Raw genomic sequence first — 27,210 nt, forward strand, 5'->3', positions numbered from 1 at the left:
AGGTGTTGATCCCATTTACAGCCCTTTTATTTAGCATAGAACTAAGTGGGGATGCTGTTTAATTTGTTCTATTTAGTGAGCCACTCATGTCCACGTCATCTGTTAAACAGCTGTTCTTTCCCTATTGACTTGTGGTGCCAACTTTATCATTGATTAAGTTCCCTTAACAAGGTGTATCTCCCATCCCTCTATTTCATCCCATTGGTCCGGTTCTTACACCAACAACATACTGCTTGTCTAAGTATGCCTTTGTAGTTTACTCAGAATCTGGTAGGGCAAGACTCTCCTTTTTACCAGTATTATTATTATTATTATTTAAGATTTTTGTTTATTTATTTGACAGAGAGAGATCAGAAGGAGGCAGAGAGGCAGGCAGAGAGAGGCAGGGAAGCAGGCTCCCTGCTGAGTAGGAAGCCCGAATGTGGGGCTTGATTTCAGGACCCTGAGATCATGACCTGAGCCAAAGGCAGAGGCTTTAACCCACTGAGCCACCCAGGCACCCCACCAGTATTTTTTTAAGGGTGAGTTTGTTACCCATGGATATTTATCAAGAGGAAGAAATTTGGGATATATTTTGCAGATAATAGTGTCCTTGTAGCATCCTTTTGCTTTCCCGAAATTTTATATGTTTCTCTGTATTCAAATCTGGTAATATATCCTTATTGGCTTCTAGGTTTTGTACCTGATTTAGGAAGATTCTCTCCATCCCAGTATTATATAAATATTCTCCAATATCTTATTTTAAATCTTCTGTAGTTTTATTTTAATGGTTAGATATTTAATCTGTCTGGAATTTGTTTCTGTGTAATTATAAAGTTGGGATCGAAGTATTTTATTCCAGTGGCAAGCTAGCTTTTCCAATAACGAATAGCCCATCCCTTCACCCCTATTTGAAAGACTTCCTTTATCATATTCTAAAATTCCATATATATGCATAGGGCTGTTTGGGGGCTTTACTTGATTTAAGGAAAGTGCTGGAATACAAAATTTATTGGCAAAGGATGGGTAAGCATTGGATACATTTGAGCAGGAGAATGGCTGTTTAAAGGGGTGTTTCCAAAGCTCCCTGGCCAGCCAGGTGTGTGGGGGATGAATCCCTGAGAGAATGAGGAGGCTGAGAGACAGATGTCATGGCCAGGATAGGAAGGGAGGGACAGGCCACAGAAGCCTCTTGAAAGAGGAAAGGTGAGGAATTCATCCTTGCAGACTTCTTGGGCTTCTCCGGGGAGGGATGTCAGCGGAACCACTGGACAAATGCTTTTCAGTGCTGGCTTCCCCAAGGTCAAGGGCTGCTGGCAAGAGGAAGGTCCTGGTTGCAGTAGTCAATTGGAGTCACTTAAGAAGGCCCTGGACATTGCCACAGGCAGAGGCCTCCCAGGATGCAGGGTTTCTGGGGGAGATCTCAGGCTCCCTGTGCATCCAGGAGGAGAGGAGCTGGGTAGGAAGGAACTCAGTGCCTTCTGCTCTGTAGCAGCAGCTTTAGAATTTCCCCATGAAGTGACTCTGGGACAAGGTGAGAAAGGGGACCAGGCTTGGAGCATCAGCTGTGTACCAAGAACACTGTTTAAGCTTCAAATGTGTGTTCATTTGGAGATGTATTAGGTGCGAAGGGGAGGCTGATGCATTCCTTATTTGGTCACATGGACTGGCACTCCATACTTTCCCAGCACACTTCGCGCCATCCCCACGGAGGCCCCTCTCCCCTCCCGCCCTGCTTAAAGTCCACGATGGACCCTTTACCCTTGAGTTCAGCTCCCTCTTCTCCTCTCACTAGATTGTAAATCCTTGGTGGTTTCCTTCCAGATCCTGCCCTGAGCAGACAGCACAGAGCGGGGCGCACAGTGGGCAGTAAGGATGTGCTTGCTTCTGGAATGTTCCCTCAGTTCACCACTGCACCAGCTCCAACCTGGGTCAGAAGCCATGCAAGGAGTGGGAGGAAGGAACTCCAAATCACCTCCTCTTAGCCTCCTACTCAATTTGATTTCATTCAGCTGAAATGAGATCCTGCTCTTGAAGCATTTTGGACCATGAGGAAATAAAGGGGTTGAAGACCTAGATTTTTCCGTGTGTTACCCTGGATGGATGGAGCGGGCTGTGGCTGGGCTTCTTCGGTGAGGAGAGGATCATGTACCAGGCTTTGGGAAATGCCCTGGAGTTGGGGGCTTTCCCTGGGCCTATTTGATAGGCAAAAGGCAACAGAGTGGAGGGAAGGGACAAGCAGGAAGGATCCCCAGTGAGGAGGTTCCCCAGAACTCAGCATATCCCTCACGCCTTACTTTCAGGACACTGTAGTGCTGTGGGCTGGGTTGCCCACAACACCAGTCAGCATTGCCTTCTTAAAGTTCAGCTCTGATCATGTCACTCTCCTGCTCAAAAACCACCGATGGCTCTTCAACTGCCTTGGGAGTAAGTTCAAATTTAAAGCTTGACCTTTGAGGGTCACAACTATTGGGCCCTAATATATCTTTCTGGATTTGTTCTTTCACAAAGCCTCCCTCCTCTCTGCCCAACTTCCACATTTCCTGTGTCTCACAGTCCACACCCCACATCTCCTTCCACACCTTACTCCAGACTACTTGCATAGCTGAGCAGACCCTGCTTTCTGGCCTCCCTATTTTTGCACATGCTGTTCCCTTCCTCCTAGCATACCTTTCCCACCTATCATTAGCTTTTGAAATCCTAGCCATCCTCTAAGACCCAAATCAGGTGCCACCTCCTGCATGAAGCCTTCCCAGATCTGCTCTTTTACTTCCAGCCAACATCTGCCTTCTATTTTCTGGGCTCCCTAGCCAGTTATTAGCTATGTGAACCATAGGTTTATAAACGTGAATTTGTATTCCTCCTTCTAAGATGCCCCCTGTTACCTTTGGAGACTTGGACCTCTGAGCCTCTGAGCGGTTGGATACATTTGCCCCCCCCCCACCGCTGGACTATCAGCAACTTCAAGCCTGGACTTTCCTCTCTTAGTAGCATTTATACAGTTGGTGCTCACTAAGTGTGTGAACTAAATTGAATTTGGTGGATTCCACTGAGGACTGTGGGTGCTGAGTCTGTGTCCTTGGCTGAGGGGTAGATGGCAGGGAAGGGGAAGGATGCAAGCTGAGAGGGGTCCATGCTGAGGCCCCATCTGCCTTCTGGAGGTCCTGAACAGCAGAGGGGGGCGGGTGGGGCGGAGGGGGGCACCTCTGCCGGGCACAGAAAGGCATCTCACAGATACCACCAACCAGGTTCCATCCCTGCATTTGGGCCTAGTCAGCCCTGTGTTCAGATCTCACCCTCAATTTCACAAAATCACTTTAATATGTGGGCCAGAAAAGCCGGTTGTAGGGCCTCGGGCGATGGCTCAGGCAGGAAACTCCCAATGTACCCAGCCGGGCAGCCAAGCCGGCGAAGTCACCCCACCAGGCCCCTGAGTGAGGCAGCCATCAGGCCAGAGATAGGAATCAGATGGGTGGAATGGGAGCATCCTCTAAGCTGTCCTGAGATAGGCAGAGGCTGGGCACACCCTCTCTCCACCTGGCCTCCCAGGAGGGAGAGCTGGGGACACTTGCACTTGACCCTTTCCTCACCAAGGATTCAGGCAATTATTTTTTTCTTCTCCCTCTAACTTTGGGAACCCTGACCATCCTGCCTGCCTCCCACGTGGTCTCTGCCCACAGCTCCTGGGTACCAAGGTGTGGGACTACGTGGAGTTAGGAGGGACGGTACTATTCCCCATACCTCTCCCTAGATGCCCAGAAGGGCATGACCTTGATAAGCTGAAGAGAAATGACTTATCCCAAATCATGGCTGGGCTAATCCTAAGGTTGTGAGGGTCCAGCATGCCCTTCTTGCCACCTGTTCCCTTGGACCACCAGGTGGTTCTAAGTTTCTGGGGGCAGCAGCCTGCTGACCTCAAGGGTTGGAGCCCCCTGCTGCTTCCTGCCTTTCCAAGATCTGAAGGCCTCAGGGTCCCTTTATACCAAGAGGTCGAGGCCCCCCACCTCCCCATCCGCCTACCCACCATAACCCCTCCCCATGCAATCCCAGCAGAGAGGTATCCAGAGGGTGGAGCTCTGAGTCAGAATATAAATTCCCAATCTTGCCACCCAGCTGGAGAGCCGCCACGATGCTGCACAGACAGATGCCCGCCTGGCTCTCGCACTACCTACCAGAACTACGCCACGCGGAAGATGGCAAGCCTTCAGCCCCCCGGGCCTCAGAGGTGAGGGAGCCGCACTGGGTAGGTGGGGCAGGAAGCTGAGTGCAGGAGGCAGGCACCGGGAGGGCTGTGAGTACTGTAGACTCCAGAGACACGGAGCATCTGGGCTTGGGGCCTGACCTGGCACCTGGGGATGTGGTCTGGCCCGGATGGGGCTCCTGGGTGGATGGCCCAGCTAAGGGTGCCCACAGATTCGACCAGGTGTGGTGGTGTGGCTCAGGGCCTTCTGGGGCCAGGCCAGCACCCAGGTAGTTGGTGCTCAGTACTGCCAGGGGTGGATCCATCCTAGCCCGTCCTAGCGGTGAGCCAGTGTTGACCTTGTGGACAGTCTAAGCTTCCATGCTGTGTGAGTGTGTGGTGTGGTGTCTCAGAAGGATCAGTGGCATTGCCAACCTGCCACATGGGCTGAGAAGCCCAGCTGGATCTGTGGTCAAGACTCCCGGGTCTGTCAGACTCCCCTTAGCCCCCTAGGGAGACCCTGGGTTCAAGGGTCAGGTTGCCAGGGCTCCAGACCAGCTCTGCCTCTGCTTTCCCATTTACCTCAAGCTTCCAGTTTGCCATTGGCACGACACGGCCAGGCCTGGCAGCAGCATCTTCTTCCTTGTTCTCCTCTTCAGGCCCCTCCCCCAGCCCACACTGAATCAATGAGATGAGTGAGACCCCCCCAAAAAAGTCTTGCCCTTTGGGGGTAGAAGGTAGAGACCCTGCTCAGCCTCCCAGGAGCCCAAGGAAGGGAGCTCCAAGCTTCATGGTGCCTGGTGCTCTGCTATCCTGGCCAGGATAGGTGTCACCTTCTGGGGTGTCCCCACATTTCCCCACAGCTCTAAGGGGGCTGGAGAGCCTCTGGTCAGCACTTGTTCCTGCCTCCCTAGTCTGTTGGAGCCTCCGAACCTGGGCTGGGTGAGGGGAGAGCTTCCACAGAAGGGACAGAGCACCTTGAAGGGCAGTGTGGAGCAGCTAAGAAGTGTGCCTGTCCCTCTCAGGTCCCCAAGGCTCCATGACTCAGAGCTGGACTTCTTGCCCTGATCCCTCACCTCCCCTGTGTGATAAAAAAGGAAAACAGCCATGTTAGCTCCTCCTGGTCTGGGATGGTGCTCACACTAGCTGGGTCATGTCCTGAGGTCCCATGAAGTCCCCATCCCAATGGTGTCCTTTTAGGGAGGGCCCACACATTCTGGAAGCCACCGCTGGGCTGTTGGGAGCTCTGACACAGGTGTTGCAAGGAACCGGTGGGATGGATACACCCAGCTCCCCCGGGGGGAGGAGGAGGTGGCCTCACCGGCCAGGCCTGCCCCGGAAGCCTTGGTGAGGGAGTTCCCACAGGCGCCCTCGGAGCCGTCTGCCTTCTCCTGCACCCCAGACCTTGTGGGCTGGTTTGGTTAGGGTTGCCTGGCCCCGGGGGATGGGTATCACACCCACCACTTCTGAAACCCCACGTGTCAGACCCCCTCCCCCTCTCCCCACTCCTGATGTGGGAGCCCGTTGGTGACAATTCTTCTGACCAATTTGTGGTGACAGCCAAACCTGGGGTGCAGGGAGAGCCCTGAATTGGCCGCTGAGGGCTTACTGCTGCCTCTGCTATTAAGGAGTCCAGGGCATGACCAGGAGCAAGCTTTTTGCGGGTTTGGTTAATTCTCTGTGAGAGCCAGCCCCCAGGCGGATGGAACGCACGCTGCCCTGCGGTCAGGGAGATCTGCGACCCAAGTCCCGGCCCTGCAGCTTTGGCGCTGGGTGCGGGCGTGAGAAGCAGTCTCTCTAGACCCAGGCTTCTCCACAAAGTAGGGGGTAAGAGCACCTTCCTTGGAGCGTGGCTGGGGTGCTACATGAGAACAAATGCGGTGCCCGTTGGGGTGGGCTCAGGGCCGGGCGCGCTGGAGGACAGAGAGTTGTGCTCTGCGACCCGCACCAGGGTCCTATCTACGAAGTTGGGGGTGGGCGGGGTGGGGTGGGGGCGTCTGTTGAATTGCCTAATAGCCAGTCCTGAGAGTCAAAGAGTCACATCTTGTCCACAAGAGCTGGCAAGATCCCCCTCTTCTGAGTAGGTCTCAAGGGGAAGTAGGGTCCTGCAAGCTCCGCTCCAGGAATCAAGGTCAGGGAGGAGGGCGGAGCCAGAGCCGCCTGAACAGTAGAGCCCTTTCTTCCACATGGCTTCCACGAAACCGCTCAGGCCCACCTTCCCTGCACAGCTGTACTTACTGGTTATTAATGCGCTGAATACATTTCTTTACTGTTTGCCCAACAGTTTCTCCCTTGAGCTCCAGCTCCCCGGGTGCTCCCTGATCCTTACCCAGGACCCTGCAAGGCCCCCATCAATGTCCATCCCAGCTCTGGGCCACAGCCCAGCTGGCATGGTGCCCAGCCATGGCTGCTGCTCAGTAATTTTTATTTTCAGTCTGATTACCAGCCAAGGCATCCCGTCCTAGGGTCAGGCTTGTTCAAGTCCTTAAAGTGTTTATCCTTACCACACTGTAAGCTACCCCGTAAACTTGGGATCTGTAATGTCCCTGGTTTCTGGTTCCCATCTGCACAGCCACAGACACTGGTACTTTGTTCCACTGGATCTTTCTACCATGTTTCAGTTACCTCTGGGGCCATAAGTTTTGCTTCTCTCCAGCACTCCTTCCGTTGAGCTGGTTATAGCAAGAGCAAAACAGGTACATTCATTTTTATCCAAGACAGTCATTTTTCACAGACCTGGGTGTCGCACTCATCTGGGCCCAAGACTCGAGTCCCATGTTCCCACCTCTTTCCTCCCAGCATGACCACTCTGGGCTCTCTCTCGACACCCCTGCCAGGTTCTGTCTCCCTGCTGGCGAAATGTCAGAGTCTTTTGAGGAGCGCTTTGGAACTGGTCTCTCCTGCAGATTCCTGAGCTAGAAGCTGTGATTTGAGACTCCAGGTAGACCACAGAGGAGCCTTCTCCTTCAAGAACTCTTAGGCTCTTGTGTGTGCTGGCTCTTTAAAAAAGAGCGAGATGGTGGAATATAGTGGCAGAAATATAGCTCGTGAAAGCATTGCAAGTAGAAGGACTATTAGAGTTTGGGGGTTATTTTAGAGTCTTGGGGGAATCCCAGTGAAAAGAAGAATCTATCAGGGAAAGTTTCTTTTTTTTTTTTTTTTAAACATTTTATTTATTTATTTGTCAGAGACAGAGGCAGAGGGAGAAGCAGGCTCCCCGCCGAGCAAGGAGCCCGATGTGGGACTCGATCCCAGGACGCTGGGATCATGACCTGAGCTGAAGGCAGCTGCTTAACCAACTGAGCCACCCAGGCATCCCAGGGAAATAGTTTCTAAGAGGAAAAGATGAAGGAGGAGGGGGTGGGAGGCAAGTGGCACCTGTCTTTTTGTTTAATGTTAATGCTCGGTTCCAAGTAAGGGGATACCATGGTCGTGGTTACACGCTCAGGCTGAAGAATTAAAATTGAATTCAAACTAGGGCTCCTCTGATTCTAGCTGAGGGCCCAACATCCAAGGACTCAGACTCAGATTCGCCATCTGTAAAGTGAGGCTAATAATAACTGCTCCGTGGGGGTGTTGTGAGGACTGAGCAAGATGGAATGTAGAGATTACACACACCACGCTTAGCACATGGTGGACATGGCGGACGCTTGACAGGTTGCCGCTGAGTCGGTTGGTGCTGCTGAGGTAGAGTGGGAAGAGGTGGGCAGCCTCCCTGGAGGGTGTCAGGCTTCGATGGCAGCAGAGGACTTTTCCTGGAAGGCAGGGGGCACCTGGAGTGAGGTCCTACCGGAAGCCGTGAGTGCTCATGCCCTTCCAGAGAAGACACATGGGGCAGGGGGGGGGGGGGGGGGTGGTGGTGTGGGCAGTCCAGCCCCTCCGGGAGGCAGGAGAAGCCCTTCAATGCTATGAAATGTCCCTGAGGACTGACCCTGGCCCGGGCTGAGGCCTTCGGGGGTCCATTTGAACTCTTGTTGCCCTCTGAGAAAGTAGGCCAGTGGGAACAGGCTTTGCCACAGACGCTCTCACAGGTGAAGCCCAACTCTCTCTTCCTCACCAGATCAGACCAGGACACCCACTCCACTAGAAGGGGGAGTGAGAAATGAGGAGCCCACCCTGCTTAGAATGGGCCTGACCAAAGACCCCCCGGGGAGGGGGGGAGAAGCGGTGTGCGTGGCCTTTTGGCTGAGTCACTCAGCTCCAAAGAGAATCCTGTGAGATCGAATTACGGACTCTGAAGACAGCCTCACACCCTCACCTTCGTGAGGTTGGCTATTTCAGAGCCAGCCTCCCACGAAGGGATTCAGACCTATATATAACTAGAAAATATAAAGACTATTTATAACTATCAGTTTGGCTTCTGCTCTGATTCTGAGGCAGCTAATGGGGATTGAGGAGGAAGAGGCTCTAATTCTATCTCAGGGTCTGTGGAGCAGCCCCCTGGGTATTGTTCTGTTGTTGCTGCTTAGAATGGAGCTCTGGAAGAGGCTGGAAGGACAGACATCAAAATGGTGACAGTTCTCATGACAAGAAAAAAGCTCATTGTCACCCTGTATGGTGATGGGTGTTAACTCCTTGTGGTAATCTTACTGCAGTATCTGTGTATATCAAATCATTACATTGTACACTTAAAATGAATACAATGTCATGTCAATTATATATCAATTTAAAAAGATAGCAAAACCTTTGTTATAAAGGTCTTATGAAGATTTAAAAATGTAAGAAAAGTGTCTGGCAAATAGTAAGGGCTCAGTAGATGCTAACTATAGGTCTTACAGTATTATTACCTTTGACGACACCCAAAGCACATAAATGATCTGTGTACAGTCTTAGTTGAAAATCAGAATAATTATAACATTTATTTATTTTTTTAAAGATTTTATTTATTTGAGAGAAAGAGAGCAAGAGAGAGAAAGAGAGAGAGAGTGCACACACAAGCAGAAGGGAGGGATAGAGGGGGAGGGAAAAGCAGACTCCCTGCTGAGCAGGGAGCCTGATATGGGGCTTAATCCCAAGACCCTGGGATCATGACCCAAGCCAAAGGCAGACGCTTAACAACTGAGTCACCCAGGTGCCCCTAATTATAACCTTCCAAAAAAACCCAAAAAACAAGAAAGTGATTACAGTGATCGTCTCTGAGTGGTGGGATGCTGGAGACTTTTCTTTTTCTTCATACTTTTATGTTTTTCCCAAAACCCCAATAATATTTTAAATAGAGAATTGCATCCTCCTAAAAAGGCATAATGAGATTTTGATAGCATAGCGTGAACTGTGTGGAGTGTAAAAGGTTCTAGTTCAAAGGCCTCTGTAAATATGGTCATTTGGTCAGTGGGAGGGGTCCCAGGGCATCTGCCATGGGCGCAGGCTAGGAGTGAATGGTAAACAGACTCCTCTAAGCCTGGGTAAAACTCTCAGGGAAGGGTCTTCAAATCCTGTGATTCAACCAGGAAAAGCATGAACAGAACAGGCCTGAAGCGGTCTCCTTCCAAGATGTGCTGGCTCATAGTGAGGGGAGGAAAAAGCCTCTCACCTCAGTGGCCTTGGGGGCCAGTGATATCCTCTGGAGCCCAGAAATGCACATTGGCAGGAGAGGCTTCTTGAGTCTGAGCAGTGGGAGCCTGTGGGTGGCTTGAGCTGCTCTCTCTGTCAGCGCTGTCACCTGAAGACTGAGCCCACTATCCTCTCCATCCACAGGGCGGGCTGTCTCCATGCCACATGCTGACCGTGAAGGTCATCCGGATGAGAAATGTCCGACAGGCTGATAGGGGTGAGTATCCTGCCCTGTCTTGCCTCCTCTGCTTGTGGGACCTGGCTGGAGACACATCGGAGGTGTGCAAGGTGTGGCGGTGTGGGGGTGTGGGTGTGGGTGGGTATGGGTGTGGGTGGGTGTGGGTGTGTCTGCTATACTCAGGTTGTATTTCAGACTTTGGGGGTTATATCATTTTTCCAGGTCCCTCGTCTCACCTGTAACCTTGGCACGATCAGCCCCTACAGTCTGCCTGGGTCTGAGAGCCCCGCTCACCTTACTCTCTCCTTCCCACTCCCCTAGCACCCATTTCCAGGGGCAGCAGCTTCTCCTACACTGGGTACTCCTTGCTTCTGAATGAGTTGGTGGGCCAGTAGAGGTGAAGGAGAGGGAGAGGCCCATCTGTCAGCCTAGTCCGAGGGCCCCTTCTTGGTGTATGGCCCCTACACTGGGTTCTGGAGTTCATGGCAGAACCTGCACAGCACCAGCTTGGCAGCGTAGCCCCATGGACGATGCAGTTTGACTCACCAGGGCTGGTTGTGCAGTGTTTTTCACAGACGTAACTTTGCCTTCGTCCCAGCCCCCACTGCATTCCCAGGTTATGGGGGTCCCGGGAAGACTCTGGCTTCAGTGAGAAATGAAGGCATCTGGGCGGTCAGGATGCTCTTCTCATGCTTATCTTTGGGAATTCAAGAAATCAGGAGAACCCAGATCCCCTCCCTATGCCACCCTCAAGTTGCCCCATCCAGAGAGAAGCTTGGCCCTCAAGGAGGAGAAAGCTCTGTGTCAAGGCCCCATGGCTGAGGGCGTGTCCCCCCTCACTGGTGACCACACAGGAATGGCCCAAGGGCCACCAGGGCTCCCCAGAGCTCATGATATTCATACTGCCCTCACCCTGAGATTTAGGCTAGAGAGGTTCTGGGTTGGTGGGAGGGTGGTGGGCAGAGAAGGCAGAGAGCTATGATACCAAGTGTACATTTTTTTTATAGTTTATTTTTATTTATTTATTTATTTGAGAGAAAGAGAGCACATGAGAAGGGAGAAGGTCAGAGGGAGAGGCAGACTCCCCGCAGAGCTGGGATCCCTGGACTCCGGGATCACGACCTGAGCCAAAGGCAATGGCTTAACCAACTGAGCCACCCAGGGCCCCCCCCCCAAGTGTACATTTTAACAAGGGAGACTTTGATATCCAAAGTAATTATAGGCCAGTAACAGGAGATGGCATTCTAATCTTGTCACTATAGAATTTAGAACTGGGGGCGCCTGTGTGGCTCAGTCAGTGAAAAACCGTTAAGCTTCTGACTCCTGCTTTGGGCTCAGGTCATGCTCCCCTGGTTGTGAGAGCCAAGCCTCATCAGGGTCAGGGTCTCAGGGTCAAGGTCTCAGGGTCAGGGTCCAGCTATGTGCTCAGCAGGGAGTCTGCTGGAGATTCTTTCCCTCCCTTTGCCTCCCTCTCTGTTCCACCCCCTGCTCATGCTTTCTCTCTCTCTCTCAAATAAATAAATAAATAGATAAATAAGTGAAATTTAAAAAAAAAAAAAACTGGAGGAGGACACCGAAAGCCAGGAGTAGCTAAGGAAGGCCACTCTGACGGCCTGGGATCTGAGAGGGGCATAGTGTGAGCGTCTGCAGGTCCTGGGAGCCTGATGTGGGGAAGAGGACATCTTGAGGGAGGGAGAGAAGCCCCTGGGCATCTGGGAGCACCTGTAGGGGGCAGCTTGCTCCTCTGAACGACCTGAGGGTAGTGCTGATGCCCACTGGGTGGGTGAGGGCTGATAATTGCCTAAAGGTGGAAGTAGTGTTTGATCCCAGGTCTGGTCCTTGGGGGGCGTGGTGGGGGGATGACAGGAGAAGCAGGAAACGGAGGCTGGGGCCAGGCAGAGGAGGAACAGGGATCCAAGGGACAGGGCAGCTGGGCTCCTGACGGGTTCCTGAGGAAGGGATTGTGTGATTTCCTGAGGCGAGCAGCAGACTGTGCTGGAGCACAGGTGGGGAGAGGCTGACGAACTTGGTGAGATGCTGTTGCCACAGTGCAGGCATGAGTGTGTAGGGCAGAGGAGGGAGGGCCCTGGGGCTGAGGGAAAACCAAGGGGTGGGGAAGGACTTCAGCTGGGCCCCCTGGAGGACAAGTGTCCAGAGCCCATGCTGGCCAGTGTCCAGTTTGGGCCTGGCTTTGCTAGGGACTTCTCGGGTTTCTCGGGGCCTCCCAGGCCACCGGTGAGTGATCTGAGAAGTGTTCCCTGGGCAGGGCCTGGCCACCTCTTCTGCCTTCCTTGCCCACACACACCAGGGTGGGTTACTCGGACATTTAACTCACCCCTGGGCAACACTCACCCACTCCCTGCACCCCCAGGATACCTGCAGCTTGCACACGCCCACAGCTGCCCTCACCTGTCTCCACTCCTGAGGTGTGTCTGTCCCAATCCTGCGGGTCATACGGGCTGCACACTCTCGTGGCATGCCTGCACCTGTGTGTGTAGACCTTCCCTTGGTCCAAGCCTCTTTCTTCTATCTTCTCCTGCCACACCCGTCCCCTGCATATCCCAGAGGTGAGAGGATGGGGGGAAAGGCAACCAGCAGATGGGCTGAAGTCTGACCCACCGCCCTCTTCTTCCCTTTCCCCACAAGCCCCTCTGGCACACAGGCTGACTTTGGGAGGTTTCCAGGTTCCCCTTGTTGTTTATGTTGTTTTCATTTCCCCTGAGAAACAGGGCGGGAGGCATACATGGTATCTGGGGGTGTCAGCCTGGGGCATGTTATGTGTAGACCCCACAGAGGGTGGCTGGACTCTGTTGCCACCTTGCCTGATGTGGTTGGCGACTATCCTGATGTCTTCTGGGTCCTAGATTACTCTTGCCCCAAACTGTTCTCTTCTAGCTTGGATCAAAAATGCGCTCCACTCTGGTTCAATGCTCTAGTGTGTGTCTGAGTTTCCCAAGATTTCAAGTAGCCTGTAAGGGACGAGACTCAGGGATCCACCCATCCCCGGGCCAGGACTAGATGGAGCAGACCTGGAAACCTCCCAGTGGCCAAGAGCTTTTATTCCTCTTGGGAAAATCAGGTTAAAATTCAAACCAGTACCCTGAGGGATGCGAGGCAGGTGTCTCCAGAGGTATTAAGAAGGTAGTGTTCTCAGCATCTGTAGATCTCGTTGAGTCATTCTTTGCCGCCCACATTCCGGGAAAGGAGGCATGTCACTCAAATGACCAAGCCCTCTATCACTTAAGAGGAACAAGGATTAGAACCATTAATGCCTACGAAATCCCCTGCAGTCTCTGAAATCCTCAGAACTGGGTCAGCATTGCTTAACCATTCTTCATTGCCAGCATGCTGGTCACTCTCCTTCCAGTCAGAGTATCCTCCAGGCCCCTATCAGCCTTGCTGTATCAAGTCACCTCTCTCCTCCCAGGATTTCCCCCTCCTTCGGCTGCTCTCTCCTTCCTAACCTTGTGGAGAGCGGTGGCACCAGTTCTCTTAGAAAGAACTGAAAAACCAATCAATGCTGGAAGTGTGGGTGTCTGATCGATCCTGTCTCTTCCAGGAGTATTTGTATCTTACCTAGCGATTTAAGCCTTAGGCCAAAAATACTGAGATTTTATTTAATGGGCTTAATGGGAGAATTTTAGGCATGGACTGAAAATAGGAAAGGGATTTTAGAGGCAAAGGGGCCTCTACGGGGTTGATGAAATCATGCTAAGTAAATGGGTATAGAGTTGGCGGGGTCACTGCCTGCAGGCTCCTTCCTCTATACAGGAGGCAGACCTGAGGAGAATGTCTCAGGCTGAGACATTCTGGCAGGTGTCCAGGAAAAGCCAACAGAGGGGTCCCAGGAGATCCCTGAGGAGTCTCCCTATAGGCAGACGAGTCAGAGATCCAAGTTGCTTACCTGTATCTGTGGTGACAGCCCAGAATTTGATGCAGTGCCCTCAAGCAGGAAGTTGGGCTTTTCCATTCAGTTCATTTATCCAACAAATGTTTAGTAAGTGCTGACACATAGTCTCCAGGCCCTCCCGGCATCCAGAATGCAGTGGAGACAGGTGCTCTGACACGCACTGTGGTGGAGTGTAGCTAGTGCCCTGCCAAGAGAAGGGCAGAGACTCTAGGCTAGGAGGAGGGAGGGGCACCTGGCCAAGATGTGGGGGCTCAGGGAAGCCTTCCAGCGGTGGTTCCTTCTGAAACCTGAAGGGGCTAGCCAAGGGAAGGGTGAGGCAAAAATGGAAGAGAATGGTGTTCTAGACAGAAGGAATGGCAAGACTGCATGGCACTCCTGAGACCCACAAGTGACTGGGTTTGTCTGGAGTCTAGGGAGTGAGTGCAAGCGCTGTGTGTGTGTGCGTGCGTGCGCCTACGTGTGTGTTTGGTGGCAGAGCAGGGGCTGGGTGGTAGGGAGAATAGAAGGAGGAGGGCTGAGGCTGGGGAAGTGGGAGAGGTATCCATGTTGAGTGGTGGGGACTCCCTCCTGAGGGCAGATGGGAGCCACTGAAAGATTTTAAACTGGGAATAACACAGTCAGCTCTAAAAAGATCCTTCTGGTTTCTTCTGAGAGAAAATATGAGAATAGGGCAAGACAGGAGCCAGGACGCCCAGTTGGGAAGCGGTCACAGAGGCGACGGTAGCCAGCATTAAGGCAGTGGTCGCGCAAGTGAGGTGTGGGTGGGCTGGAGAGGTCAACAGAGTTAAAGTGATGTCACGTAAGAGCCAAGGATGGCACTTGAGGTCTGGCCTGGCCACCTGAATTGATGGCGAGGAGGGGCAGGTTGGGCATGGAGGGGATGGGTAGAGATGATGAGGTTATCATTTTCTTTAGATTCCTCTGGGTTTGGTCATTCTTTGTGTCTGGATTAAGCAATTATGAACTCTAAAATGCAGTGTCATCCTACCTTTATCAACTGGGAGGAGGCATGTTTTCCAGTTCACTGAATGTAAAGCCCTCAAAGATTAATCAGATATTGGAGATGAAATCAGAAGCTAGGGATGCTTATGATGCAAAGTGTGGTTCTTAACTCTGATAATGTTCTCAGTGGGGTGACAAAGTAAATCTAGCCAGTCCAGGGGGACATCTTGGGTTTTACTCTCATAGGACATTACTACTAATAACTATGAACTAGTTTTGGTCAATCCTACTAGAACAAAACTCATATCTTCACACCATCTCCACCATCGAGAGGATTCTCTGACACCGGAGACTATGTTGACTTTTACCATTTTCTACATATCTGGTGTGTACCCTGGGACTTACCCCAGCACATTGCCAGGAGAGGGACTAGGGCAATCACTAGGGCAATCTTCCTCCCTCCTCCCAGGTAGAATGGAGGGAGCCAGGCTACCTGTTATTTTTTTTTTTCACCCCATGCCTTCTGCTGCTCCAGCCAGAGGACCTGAGAGGCCTTCATCTACTTTGGGAGGGACTTTTAAGAACAAAACCTTTGCCCCTTCCCCAGAGCACATCTAGCAACATCACCCTTGAGTCATTCATTTCAAATGAGAAGGAAAAAAAAAAAAAAAGTACATGGCCTCAGATGTGAGGGTTTCTTGGGTCACATGCCTCGTGTTGGGAGACTAGTATAGGTATGAAGAACCTGGCTAGATGCAGTTGAGACATTAGTCTTATGTAAATGGTGGCCCCTGCTTCTAGTTTCTCTTAAACTCTTATTCCACCCAAGCCCTTCCCCATTCTGGCCCTCTGAGCAGATGCACAGCAGACTCTGACCCCCTGCTTCTCAGCAGCCCTGAGGAAGAGCAGAGCCCTGCTTTGGTTTCCCTGGTACCTTGGGCTAAGGCAAGAGTTAAACTGGACTCTGTGGGGCTCATCCTCTAGATCTTCCATTGGCAGAGGAGAAATTCTATAGGCAGACCTTGTCCTAACCTAGCAGGTGTTTACTCAGAGAGCTGGGATGCTTCTGAAAAGAACCAGAAACCAGGGCACCTGGATAGCTCAGTGGGTTAAGCCTCTGACTTCAGCTCAGGTCATGATCTCTGGGTCCTGGGATTGAGCCCCGCATTGGGCTCTCTGCTCAGCAGGGAGCCTCCTTCCTTCTCTCTCTCTCTCTCTCTGCCTGCCTCTCTGCCTACTTGTGATCTTGCTGTGTCAAATAAATATATAAAATCTTAAAAAAAAAAAAGAAAAAAGAGCCAGAAGCCATCTTTGTCCATGAGAGTGATCAGTGGGACCTGAATCCCCCTCTGTGAATTTTCTGGCCTATAGGCTGTGAACTTCTTGGGGGTTCTAGGACAAAAGTCTCTGAAGAGTCAGACCCATGAGTGAGGAGGGAAGACGAGGGTTTGTGCTGGAAGTAACTTGCCTGAAGTTTCCTTCTGACTCTATATTCTCCTCTCTGGACCTGGGTTGTTTCCCCACCCTTCCCTCCAACCCTTGTCTTCCTTGGACAGTGAGCCAGACAGACTGCTTTGTGAGCCTCTGGCTGCCCACTGCTTCTCGTGAGAGGCTGAGGACTAGGACCATCTCCAACTGCCCAAACCCAGAGTGGAATGAAACCTTCAGCTTCCAGATCCAGAGCCAAGTGAAGGTGAGACTCAGAGGATGCCTTGTGTCTGTCAGCCTTGCCTACATTTCTATTGCCTTCCATGACTGCTTGTCCTTCTGTTTGCTTATGTGTCCCTCTTATGTCTATTTGTCTTTCTTCCCACCTACTTCTTCTCCTCCCAGTGACCCATCTTCCCACTCACCACTCCTTCATGAGGCCTGCCTCATGTTTGTCCCTCTGAGTCTACTTATCCTTCTACCTTCTTTCCTTTCTCTCTTGTCCTTCTACCTAATTGTTGCTAGAATTTGTGGTTCCTGCTGCAAAACCCAGTGTGCTTGCCAAACATGCTCCAAGTAGGAGAATACAGGGAGGGGGAAGGCCATTTTATTCACTAGGTCTGAGGCCAGTCTAATTCTAGCCAGAGGGCTTTCCCTATCTTAACTCCTTTTTAGAAGGCTTTATTATTTCTAATTCTTTGAATGTCTATTCTTTCATTTGTTGGGCTACTGTTTCATGGTGTTGGCCTTTCTCAGATATATGGCAGTTCTCGTACTGGAGAATTCTCCTTTGAGCTTACTGAGCTGTGGACCAACTCAGTATGGTTTTTTTTGTTGTTGTAGTTTTGGCCTAACATGGGGCTGAAAGTCATGACCATGAGATCAAGCTGGGCCAAGATCAAGAGTCAGACACTTAACTGACTGAGCCATCCAGGTCCTCCCTCAGCAGAATGCTCCTAAAACAAACTTGGTCCTCATCATAGGGGTATCAACACTAGTCTTAGGGCACTTGAGGCTTGATATCTCCAGCTTACTGCTTCCATGTTTTAGGGTGATGTTTTATTTCTGGTTCATAATAAGTCCTTTTTTTCCTTTCAAGAAGGGCTTTGGGGGTGCCTGGTGGCACAGTTGGTTAAGTGTCTGACTCTTGATAACAACGTGGGTCATGATCTCTGGGTCATAGACCCATGTCAGGCTCCACGCTCAGCACAGGGTCTGCTTGGGACTCTCTCTCCCTCTCCTCCTGCTGTCCCCTGTGCTCTCTCTCTCTCTCTCTAAAGATAAATAATTAAAACTTTTTTAAAAAGTATATTTGTTATTTATTATATTTGTTATTTATTATTTTATTTTTATTATTTTTATTTTTATTTTTATTTTATTATTTATTTATTATTATTTTTTATTTATTATTTATTTTATTTATTTTATTTATTTATTATTATTTTTATTTTATTTTTATTATTTTTATTTATTATATTATATATTATATTATTATATTATTATATATATATTATATATATAATATATATTATATATTATATTTTATTTATTTATTATTATATTTGTTGTTTATTATTTATTATTGTTGTTATTATATTTGTTGTTTATTAAAGTATATTTATTATATTTGTTACTATAAAAATATCTCTTATATCGTATTTGTGATTTTGGTGAGGTAGGGGGATTTTGGCATGGGCTCAGTCTGCCATCTTGAAACCAGAATTTTGACTTCCTTTGTCTAAAGATCTGTGGGGCTGCTCATATGAATCAATGGGATTGGTTCTGGGACATGTCTGTTTTTGTAGTAATTACAAGGTCAACAGGTCTCATTCAGCAAGGAACCCCCAGACCACCTTATGTCCACCTGATAAAGACCAGAGTCAAACCAGCCCTAACCTGCATCTCCCAGGTTCCTTGAAACAAGAGAACTCAAAGCTAATCCAAGTCACCCAAAACTGCTGACCTTATCATTCAGCCAGATGTCAGGGTAGGTGCTCAACTTTGGGACCACCCATGAGACCTCTTTATGGGCTGATGGACGGAGGGATAGAGTTCAAACACCTCACCCTAAGCCAACCAAGTATGAGAATCCCTGTAATCTGCCACATCATCCCCCTGGAGCATTAAGGTGTTAACTTCCCTGAATTGGTTTTTCTAGCATGTAATGGGCTGTCTTCAGCTCTGGGGCCCCAGTGCTGACCACAGTCTATGACTTGGCAAGGGTCCTGCTTTTCTGCCCTTCCATCATTCCCCCAGGTGAAATGATATCCCCCACACTTCACAGGTCCTTGCCAACCTTGCAAAAGAGCACAGGTCTCCAAAACAATCAGAGCTGAGGGTCGGGAAGTCTTCAGAAAGTTAGAGAGTTTAGACACAATCCCCTCCGCCCCCCGCCAAGTTCATCATTCTACAAATCTGTCATTCTTGAGCCGAGACCTCTGTGCTGTTCCACATCCCTGAGACCCATCTCCTTGCTAGGAAAATGGGTCCATGCAAACACAGTAACCAGACTTGCACCCTCCTTTCTCCCCTAGAACGTGCTAGAGCTGAGCGTCTGTGATGAAGACACACTGACACCAGACGACCATCTCTTGACAATCCTCTACGACCTCACCAAACTCTGCTTCCGAAAGAAAACCCACGTGAAGTTCCCACTCAACCCAGAGGTGGGTGCCGGTGTCCAGGCCCTCAGCCTCCTGCCTCATGAGGAGCAGCTGCTTATGTCTGGTGCTGCTCTTCGGGCTTCTCTCTGTGTCACCAAGTCAGAAAACGACAGTACTGCTGGCTCAGTCCCAGTGCTAGGCTTACTAGCTGTGTGTCCTGGCAGGATGGATTTAATTCCTCTGCTCTCTGTTTCCTCGTCTGTCCAATGGCAATGGTGATGCATACCTCGCAGGGTTGTTGTGACCCTGAAAAGGAAAAACCTAATTAAGGTCCCTAGCACTGTTCATGGTACAAAATGGAGATGGAGTAAGTGTTGGTTCCCTTTTCTCCCCTCAGAGTCCTTCTGCTGAGATAGCCCAGGGGACGGAGGGCAGATGAGGGTAAAGAAGGGTAAATCTGCAAATCAGAGAGAGTCAAAGCTGGACAAGACCAAGATGTTAATCAATTCAATCATTCAACAAATCCTTGACTTCCTACTATGGTCCGGACACTGTTCCGGGCCCTGAGGATACAGCAGAGGATGAGTCTCTCTGCTTTTGCCTGTCTTCCATTCTGGCACGGAAATTAAGGTCCATGAAGCCACAACTTCCTGAAGTTACACAACAAGAGGTGTGAAGGAACAGATGAGGGAAGAGGACTCTGTCCTTTGGTGGTTGAGTCTCAGCTCTCCCTTGCCCCAGGTGCTGAGCCCCTTGGGAAGGCAGGAGACTAATGGCAAGCTGGGGGTAGAAGCTAAAGGGACATGTCTGGGGACAGACAGGGGCAGCCCCAGTCACAGCTGCCTTCCCTTTATTCCCCTGCCAGGGCATGGAAGAGCTGGAGGTCGAGTTCCTGCTGGAGGAGAGGTGAGTAGGCCCCATCCTAACCCACCATGGTCCTAACCCCTCAGTGGCTCTGAGCAGGCATTTCAGAGCCTGGTCTGCTCTTTGGCTAACCTCCCTCTCCCACTCTCACCTCTGGCACCCCACACTGTGCCTCAGAGTCATTTGCGAGCTTCTAAATATTGCAGGTAACTGGGCCCCAACCCCGCTCACCCTGTTCCACTAACATCAGTTTTGCTTCCGAGATCTAGAACTCTGGCCAAATTGCCTGCTTCAGCCCCTTGCATTCCTGAGAGTGACCTTTGGGAAGAATTTCTGCCCCATGGTGATGGGGCCTTGGAGAGGCCAGGCTGAGAAAGAGGTCAAGACCAGGGGGTTTCCTCCTTGACCCTGAACTGTTAAAACAAACTGCCCCGGGGTTGTCTGGGTGGCTCAGTTGGTTGGGTGGCTCAGTTGGTTATGTGTCTGTCTGCTTTGACTCAGGTCATGATCTCAGGGTCCTGGGATGGAGCCCCATGAGCTCAGCAGGGAGTCTGTTTCTCCCTCTCCTTCAGCCCCTCCCCGCTGTTCATGTGCTCTCTCAATCCTTTCTCTCTCGCTCTCTCTCTCAAATAAATAAAATCTAAAAAAAAAAAAAAAAAAAACAACAACAACCAAAAACAAAACCTCCCCCAAACCCTGGTCTGAAACAGCCTGTCCCCTCTGCAGCCAGCTCTAGAGCCACATCAAGGAGATGCTCAGGCCCAACATGTGGGATTATTTCCTGTCAGTTTCAACTAGGAAAATGACCTGAGGTCCTGGAGATTTCACTATGCTGGGCACTGGAGTAGAACTGGGCCCCAGAGCTGAAAGATAGGAAAGAGAAGAGGACAAAGAGAGAAGGGGCGAGAGGGGAGAAGCCTGCCCAGGATACTAGTGTGTCTTGTGACTAGGCAGCTGACTCCTCTCTGTGGTCCCCATAGGGCTGAGCCCCTGGACTCAGGATCAGCCCCAGGAAAAGGGGGAGGGTGGGAGGCAGAATCTAGAACAAGAAATTTGTCGAACTCCATTCCCAGAGTCCTCTACCTAGGAGCACGTAGAACTCCTTGGGCTGCTTCATTTCTTATCAACCGCTGATTAACAAATTAAAATCTACTTTGTATCCCATTGAAGAACATCAGGACTCTCTCCTCCAATCCTTGATTCAACAAGACTTGGGGGCAAATTCCTTGTAGCTCGCAAAATGAAACACGTCAAAATTGGTAGGAAGAGTTGATCTGGAGACGCAATCATCCTGGGCCTGATTTTGGCAAAGGGAGACTGTAGACTCCCATAGGCTAGTTGTAACCTTGAAGACTTACATTCTTGACTTTATAATATGAAGGCATTTCGTATACACCAGGCCCCTCTCTGGCTGGATCAGAACTGTTTGTTAAAAGCATGAATTAAATACAGCACAGAAAGGAGAATGGGTCGTTTCTGCCACCAGAAATCTTTCCACCAGCTGCAGGTGGCAGGTTAGGCCTTTTCTGGCTACCTCTTTATCTTCATAGCTCCTTAAAGTTGTGCAGAAAGCACAGTTGGGTATCTGGCTGGGCATAAAGAATAGTTATCTCTCTCTTTAAAAAAAAAATGTTTTTATTTATTCATTTTACAGACAGAGATCACAAGTAGGCAGAGAGGCAGGCAGAGGAGGGGGCGGGAAGCAGGCTCCCCACTGAGCAGAGAACCTGATTCGGGGCTCAATCCTGGGACCATGACCGGAGCTAAAGGCAGAGGCTTAACGCACTGAGCCACCCAGGCGCCCCTAGGATAGTTATCTCTTTAAAAAAAAAAAAAAAAAGAAAAGAAAAGAAAGGCAGGAGGCTCCTGGGTGGCTCAGTCGGTTAAGCGCCTTCAGCTCAGGTCATTAACCCAGGGTCCTAGGTTTGAGCCCCACATCAGGCTCTCTGCTCAGCAGGAACATTCTTCTCTCTCTCCCTGCCACTCCCCCTGCTTGTACTCTCTCTCTCTGTCAAATAGATAAAATCTTATAAAAAAGGAATAAAAAAATTTTTTAAAAGGAACTCTTCTTCCAACCTATACATTTTTTTTCATATTCTATTTAAAATGTATGCCACTTTTCGCCTTGACAATCCACAGATATAAGGTTGCTTTATTTTTTTTTAATACTGTATTTATTCACTTGAGAGAGAAAGGATAAGCAAGCAGTGGGATGGGGCAGAGGGAGAGGGAGAAGCAGACACCCCACTGAGCAGGAAGCCTTCATGCAGGGCTCAGTCCCATGACCCCGAGATCATGACCTGAGCCAAAGGCAGATAGATGCTTAACCAACTGAGCCACTCAGGCACTCTGTGATCTAAGATTTCTTGAGCCGTGACTTTTGATAAGGATCAAGGAGACTCTGCTATCTCATTATTGACCCTATTTAGGTTCTTTAACGCCTCTTGAGAAATCAGGCAAGAATGATATAACTGACCAGGAGTTCTCATTTTGTTTTCCAGTCCCTCTCCACCCGAGATCCTCATCACCAACGGCGTGCTGGTGGTAATTTGTCCTTCAGGTTCCTGTAGCTCCAGAGGCCACACATGGCTGCTGCTCCCAGGGGAACAGAACCATGGGAGAGAACACAGCCCACCCAAGCCATTGTCCCGGAGCCTTCCAGGAGTCAGACTAACTAAAGCAGGCCAACGGGGACTTGGGCGGGTGGGGTGGGGGCCGGGCCCCTGCTTCTCTGGAGGCAGGGGCTGGAACATCCATCCCATATCCCACAGAATGACCCCCTCCGCTTGGGAACCTCCCCAGTAAAAGCATCTCCATGGAAGCAGCCTCCTCCCAGATTCAGCCTCCATCCCATCCCCCCACCCCCCACCCCAGCTCCAATTCCTCTACAAGTACAAACTCGGTGTTTTAAGATTGTCATAATTCAGCTCTGGTACAGACATTTCAGCTAAATAAATGCATCTCAAGCCTCAGGATTCGAGGAGATCTCCCCCCACCCCCGAAATCAGTCTTTGGGAGGCTGTGGTAAAAGAATCTGACTTTTAGAAGACTATTCTGTTGCGAGTTCTCATTCCAAAGCCCCAAAAGAGGAATGTTGCCTCTTTTGATTTTGGACCAGTCCCGCAGCTTCCATCCCTGACCTGTAGCTGAGAACATGACTCCTGGTATATAGAAACCATATAGCCTAGATTTTTGAGGACAGCTTCATTTTCTTTTCTTTTCTTTTTTTTTTTAAGATTTTTTTTAAAGATTTTTTTTCCTTTTTTTCTTTTGTTATTTATTTGACAGAGAGAGAGAGAGAGATCACAAGTAGCAGAGAGGCAGGCAGAGAGAGAAAGGAGGAAGCAGGCTCCCCACTGAGCAGAGAGCCCGATGCAGGGTTTGATTCCAGGACCCTGGGATCATGAACTAAGCCGAAGGCAGAGGCTTAACCCACTGAGCCACCCACCCCAGGACAGCTTCATTTTCAAATACTGCATCTCTTAATGAGATGACAAGCTTTGATTGGGTTCAGAAAATGTGGTCGGCACACCATGGTTCCCGGGAGCAGCCCCAATTCAGACCAGCGCTGTATTTATCCCCTAGTTCATCTCCATTTGGCCTGACAGAGGGAGGGGGCAGCCAGCGCTCAGACGGACCCCACTTCCTTTGTTTCAGTCTCGGCAAGTCTCCCGCCTGGAAGTTTACGCAGAGTGCAGGAGGCAGAAGAAGAGGAGGAAAAGTGAGTCTTTTGACTTCCTCTGGGGGTGGTGGACAGCGTTTCTTCCCACAGCTATCCTGTCCATCATCCTGACTGAGCTTGGCCATGGCTTCTTGGGGTCACCTCCCCCTCAGGGGTCATGAACCCCTGGCCTCCCCACCGCTCTATAGGGAGCATGCTCTTCCAGGCACCCATGGGACCCTCAGCACCCTGGGCTCGGGTCAGCGGCACAGCACGGCCCTCTCTGCCCACACGGGTCAGGTGGGCACTGACAACCCCCACGCCCCCTTCTAGCTGTGCCCCTTCCTCACAGAGGGTCCAAGCATTTCATGGCTGGCAGGGACCTAAGAGATCCACAGTGACAAGTTGCTTCTGCTTACCATTCCATCCCATCTCAGTCATGCAAAGCTTCCAGCCCTGTCCCAAGAGAGGAGAGCAGCGTAGCTGCCTGGACATGGGAGAGGGAAGGAGGAAGAAGCTGCACCCCCAAACTGGTGGTATGGAGAGGGCCCGTCTTCGATGCAGGGCACCTCCTGGAGAAGCAGAATCTGGGAGGACCAGTCCAGGGGACTCAGCATCTCGAGGCCTGCTGGGGACCTTCTTTGTCCTCATTATACACAGCCGCACTAAATACAGATTCTAGGGCCCTGCCCAGCCCTACAGAATGAGACTCGGAGGCCTTTTAACCTGTGCCCTAGATGCTTCTGAATAACTGCCCCAGGTTCTCCCAGCTTGGCTTTCTCTTGGTGCAAGCTGGGGTGGAGGAGTGAGAGGCTTCTAGGGGCTCAGGCCTCTTGTCCTCTCTTCCAGTGAAGGACCTCCTGGTGACAGTGAAGGAGTCCTTCGAGCACACCCAACGTGTCCCATGCCGCCAGGAGCCCTGCTGCCCAAACCTGGCCTGCTTCCACTACCCCAAGTATTTCCAGCCCTGCATGCATGTGGACGTGCCCACAAGCCAGTGGAGCTATGGGGTACACAACAACGATGTGGGGGGTGGGGGGCAGGGGGGACTGGGGCAGCCGGACCTGCCAGAGGAGCCCCTCACCCCTCACCGAGCCTGCCCATCCTTCCAGCTTTGCTGCTGCTGTGCGCACAGCAAGAACAGCCCTGTCCACCAGCCCCTTGACTGCCTCTCTGATGGCCAGACGGTGACCCTACCTGTGGTAAGGGGACCCTGAGCAGCACAGCCCGAAGCTGCTGTGGGAGGAGAATGGGAAGGGCTTGGGGGGCGGTGACATGGGAGGGGGTTCTCTCAGATGGGGCAGAGGAGTCTGCTGGGGTAGGAGACTGCGGGCTGTGCTCTGGGGCCAAAGAGAGTGTGTAGAGGCTGAGCTGAGGGTCATAGAAGGAATGAGGGTAGCATGTGTGTGTGTGCACATGTGTGTGCTGAGTCAGATCAGGGGGTACCATGTGGTGAGACGCCCCTCCTTTGCTTGGTACCCCTTGGCTCTAAATCGTCATCCCTGAAAAGTTGTTCCTCTTTCTCTTCCCAGGGCGAGGACTGTGAATTACACATGAAGTCTACACCCTGGTAAAGCACCCTCCTTCTGTCTGTCCCTCTGATTTACTAGAACCGAGGGAGGGAAATGAGGTTTTGACTTGCATTGTCCTGATGGCTGACCAGGCTGAGCATCTTTTCATGGGCTTATTGGCCATGTTTTTATCTTTTGGGAGAAATGTCTATTCAGATCCTTTGTCCATTCTTTTTTTTTTTTTTTTTTTTTTAAAGATTTTATTTATTTATTTGACAGACAGAGATCACAAGTAGGCAGAGAAGCAGGCAGAGAGAGGGGCCCCACATCAGGCTCTCTGCTCAGCAGGGAGCCTGCTGTGGGGCTCGATCCCAGGATCCTGGGATCATGACCTGAGCTGAAGGCAGAGGCTTTAAACGACTGAGCCACCCAGGCACCCCTCCTTTGTCCATTCTTAAAGTGGGTTACTTGTCTCTTGTTAAGTTGTAAGAGTTCTTTTTATATTCTGTATAAATGTATATCTCCCTTGTCAGAGATATGATCTGCAAATATTTTCTCCTATTCTGGAAGTTGTCTTTATACATTCTTGACAATGTCCTTGGACGCAAATGCATTTTGAACTTTGGTGATGTCTAGCGCATTCGTATTTTTTCTTTTGTCACCTGTGCTTTTGGCATTATATTTCAGAAATTATTGCCTCATCCAAGGTCATGAGGATCCCCTGCTTTCTTCTAAGAGTTCTTATGGCTTTAGCTCTCACATTTAGGTCTATGACAGATTTTGAGTTAATTTGTATATACAGCATGAAATAGGGATACAGCTTCGTTCTTTTGCGTGTGAATCTCCAGTTGTCCCAACACCATTCGTGGAAAAGACTATTCTTTCCCCTCTGAATTGTCTTGGCACCCTTGCCAAAAATCAGTGATCTGACGAGAGGGACACTCAGCAACTATCAACTAGTGTTGTTATTACTGTTGTTTTGTTATTTATTTTTCATTGAGGCCAAGGAAAGAAGTATTTCCTCACAGTTGTGTCTGTAGGCCTACGCACAACATGGAGGAAACACCATGGCAGGGCTCCCAGGCTCTGCTTTCAAGGACATGTGATCTGGTTGGTGACTCGGGCAACTGAGTAAGATTCAGTTCCGAAATTGTCCATGGTCAGTCACCCAGAGTCCTGGGGGAACTGAGCCTGGAAGGACACCAGGGACGGACATAGGCAGAAGGAGGAAGGTTCTGGTGAAGCCAAGGGCTACACAAAGTCTCAGAACCCGGACTGCTTCTGGGATCTGAAAGCCTGCGGCCCCTTCTAAAAAGTAGCAAACAGCGAGGGTGCACAGAGCAGCTAGGTTTTTGGCTGCCAGGCCAGGAGCCTGGACATGTCCAAGGAAGGGAGGTGGTCAAAAGAAGGCAAGTGTTGGACATGCTTCGGCAACTCCTGCTCCACCTGCCTTGCGGACCTATAGGGATGAGAGGGTGACATCAGGAATACGAGGGTTTTCATCAGTTGCACAAACACACAGAAGGATTATTTACTCCAGGAGCAGAGAGAACTTACCAAAGAACATGAATCTCACAGGAGAGCCCTTACTGTAGAGCCTGGTCCTGAGGGACTGGCCAAAAGAATCCCAGGGCTCCCTGTTACCCATGTGTAGCCTCAGGTCATGGAAGATACCTAGGGGAAGACTTCCTGGGCTTTCCAGATCAGGCTGAGGATGCACAGGGTTGGATGAGCCCCCCGTTTTGCAGAGGACCTGCCTAAAGTGTGTCAGATAAGGGTTCAGTGGCTTTCTGTTTGTCAATCTCCTTAAGTGCGGAAGACAGTGCTGAGAGGTAAACACGATTAGCCCCATTTTACAGATGAGAGAGGAGAGACTCTAAGTCACAGGAAAGGTATATGGCAGAACCCGGCTTCAAGCCTATGACCCACTGACCCTTAAAGCCATGTCTTTGTGGTGGTGAAGTCTGCAAGCCCGCTTCTCAGGATCCTCTGTCCCCATAGCCCTCAGACGCTGGACGTGCGGCTGGGCTTCAGCCTGTGCCCCGAGGAGCAGGAGTTCCTGGAGAAGCGGAGAGTCGTGGTGGCCGAGGCGCTGCAACAGGTTTTGCAGCTGGAGGAGGACCTGTCTGCGGACGAGGTGGGTAAGCAGGGGCCTGCCAGCCGGGGCTTCATGCCCCTCTAAGCTGAGCTTGTCCTGCCCACACCTCACCCTGCCACCTTCCCCCAAGCCCTTCTCTGCTCCAGGGTGGCTTCGCCACTGCCTTTCCACCACTGCCTTTCCTGGGTCCCCAGCGGAGGGCTGTGCCTAATGTGATTCAGTTGTGTGTTTGCAGGGGGAGGGGCTGGGAAGGCAAAGCTGAGAGAGAAAGGAAGGAGTGTCCCTCCCCATGGCTGCTCCTCCCCA

The 27,210-nt window shown here is 50.7% G+C and overlaps 1 protein-coding gene across 5 annotated transcripts in view; it reads left to right on the forward strand.

Annotated features, from left to right (window-relative positions):
* Nucleotides 1-27,210, forward strand: part of PLA2G4E (phospholipase A2 group IVE) — a 58,445-nt gene that overhangs the window by 19,562 nt on the left and 11,673 nt on the right. Inside the window, exons 1-11 of one of the 5 annotated variants that reach the window (XM_032856755.1) lie at nt 503-521; nt 9,854-9,926; nt 16,296-16,432; nt 18,702-18,833; nt 19,636-19,676; nt 22,136-22,178; nt 23,292-23,355; nt 24,145-24,305; nt 24,408-24,497; nt 24,828-24,865; nt 26,808-26,943. In XM_032856755.1, the coding sequence (XP_032712646.1) occupies nt 9,875-9,926; nt 16,296-16,432; nt 18,702-18,833; nt 19,636-19,676; nt 22,136-22,178; nt 23,292-23,355; nt 24,145-24,305; nt 24,408-24,497; nt 24,828-24,865; nt 26,808-26,943 (894 nt within the window). In that variant the 5' untranslated portion in view covers nt 503-521; nt 9,854-9,874. Of the gene's footprint in view, nt 1-502; nt 522-4,103; nt 4,205-9,853; nt 9,927-16,295; nt 16,433-18,701; nt 18,834-19,635; nt 19,677-22,135; nt 22,179-23,291; nt 23,356-24,144; nt 24,306-24,407; nt 24,498-24,827; nt 24,866-26,807; nt 26,944-27,210 lie in introns of those variants that run through there. The other 4 variants (XM_032856753.1, XM_032856754.1, XM_032856756.1 and 1 more) reach the window with 4 other exon arrangements.

This window comes from Lontra canadensis, unplaced genomic scaffold (assembly GCF_010015895.1).
Source record: "Lontra canadensis isolate GAN:19392208 unplaced genomic scaffold, GSC_riverotter_1.0 scaffold12, whole genome shotgun sequence".
Taxonomy (NCBI): Eukaryota; Metazoa; Chordata; class Mammalia; order Carnivora; family Mustelidae; genus Lontra; species Lontra canadensis.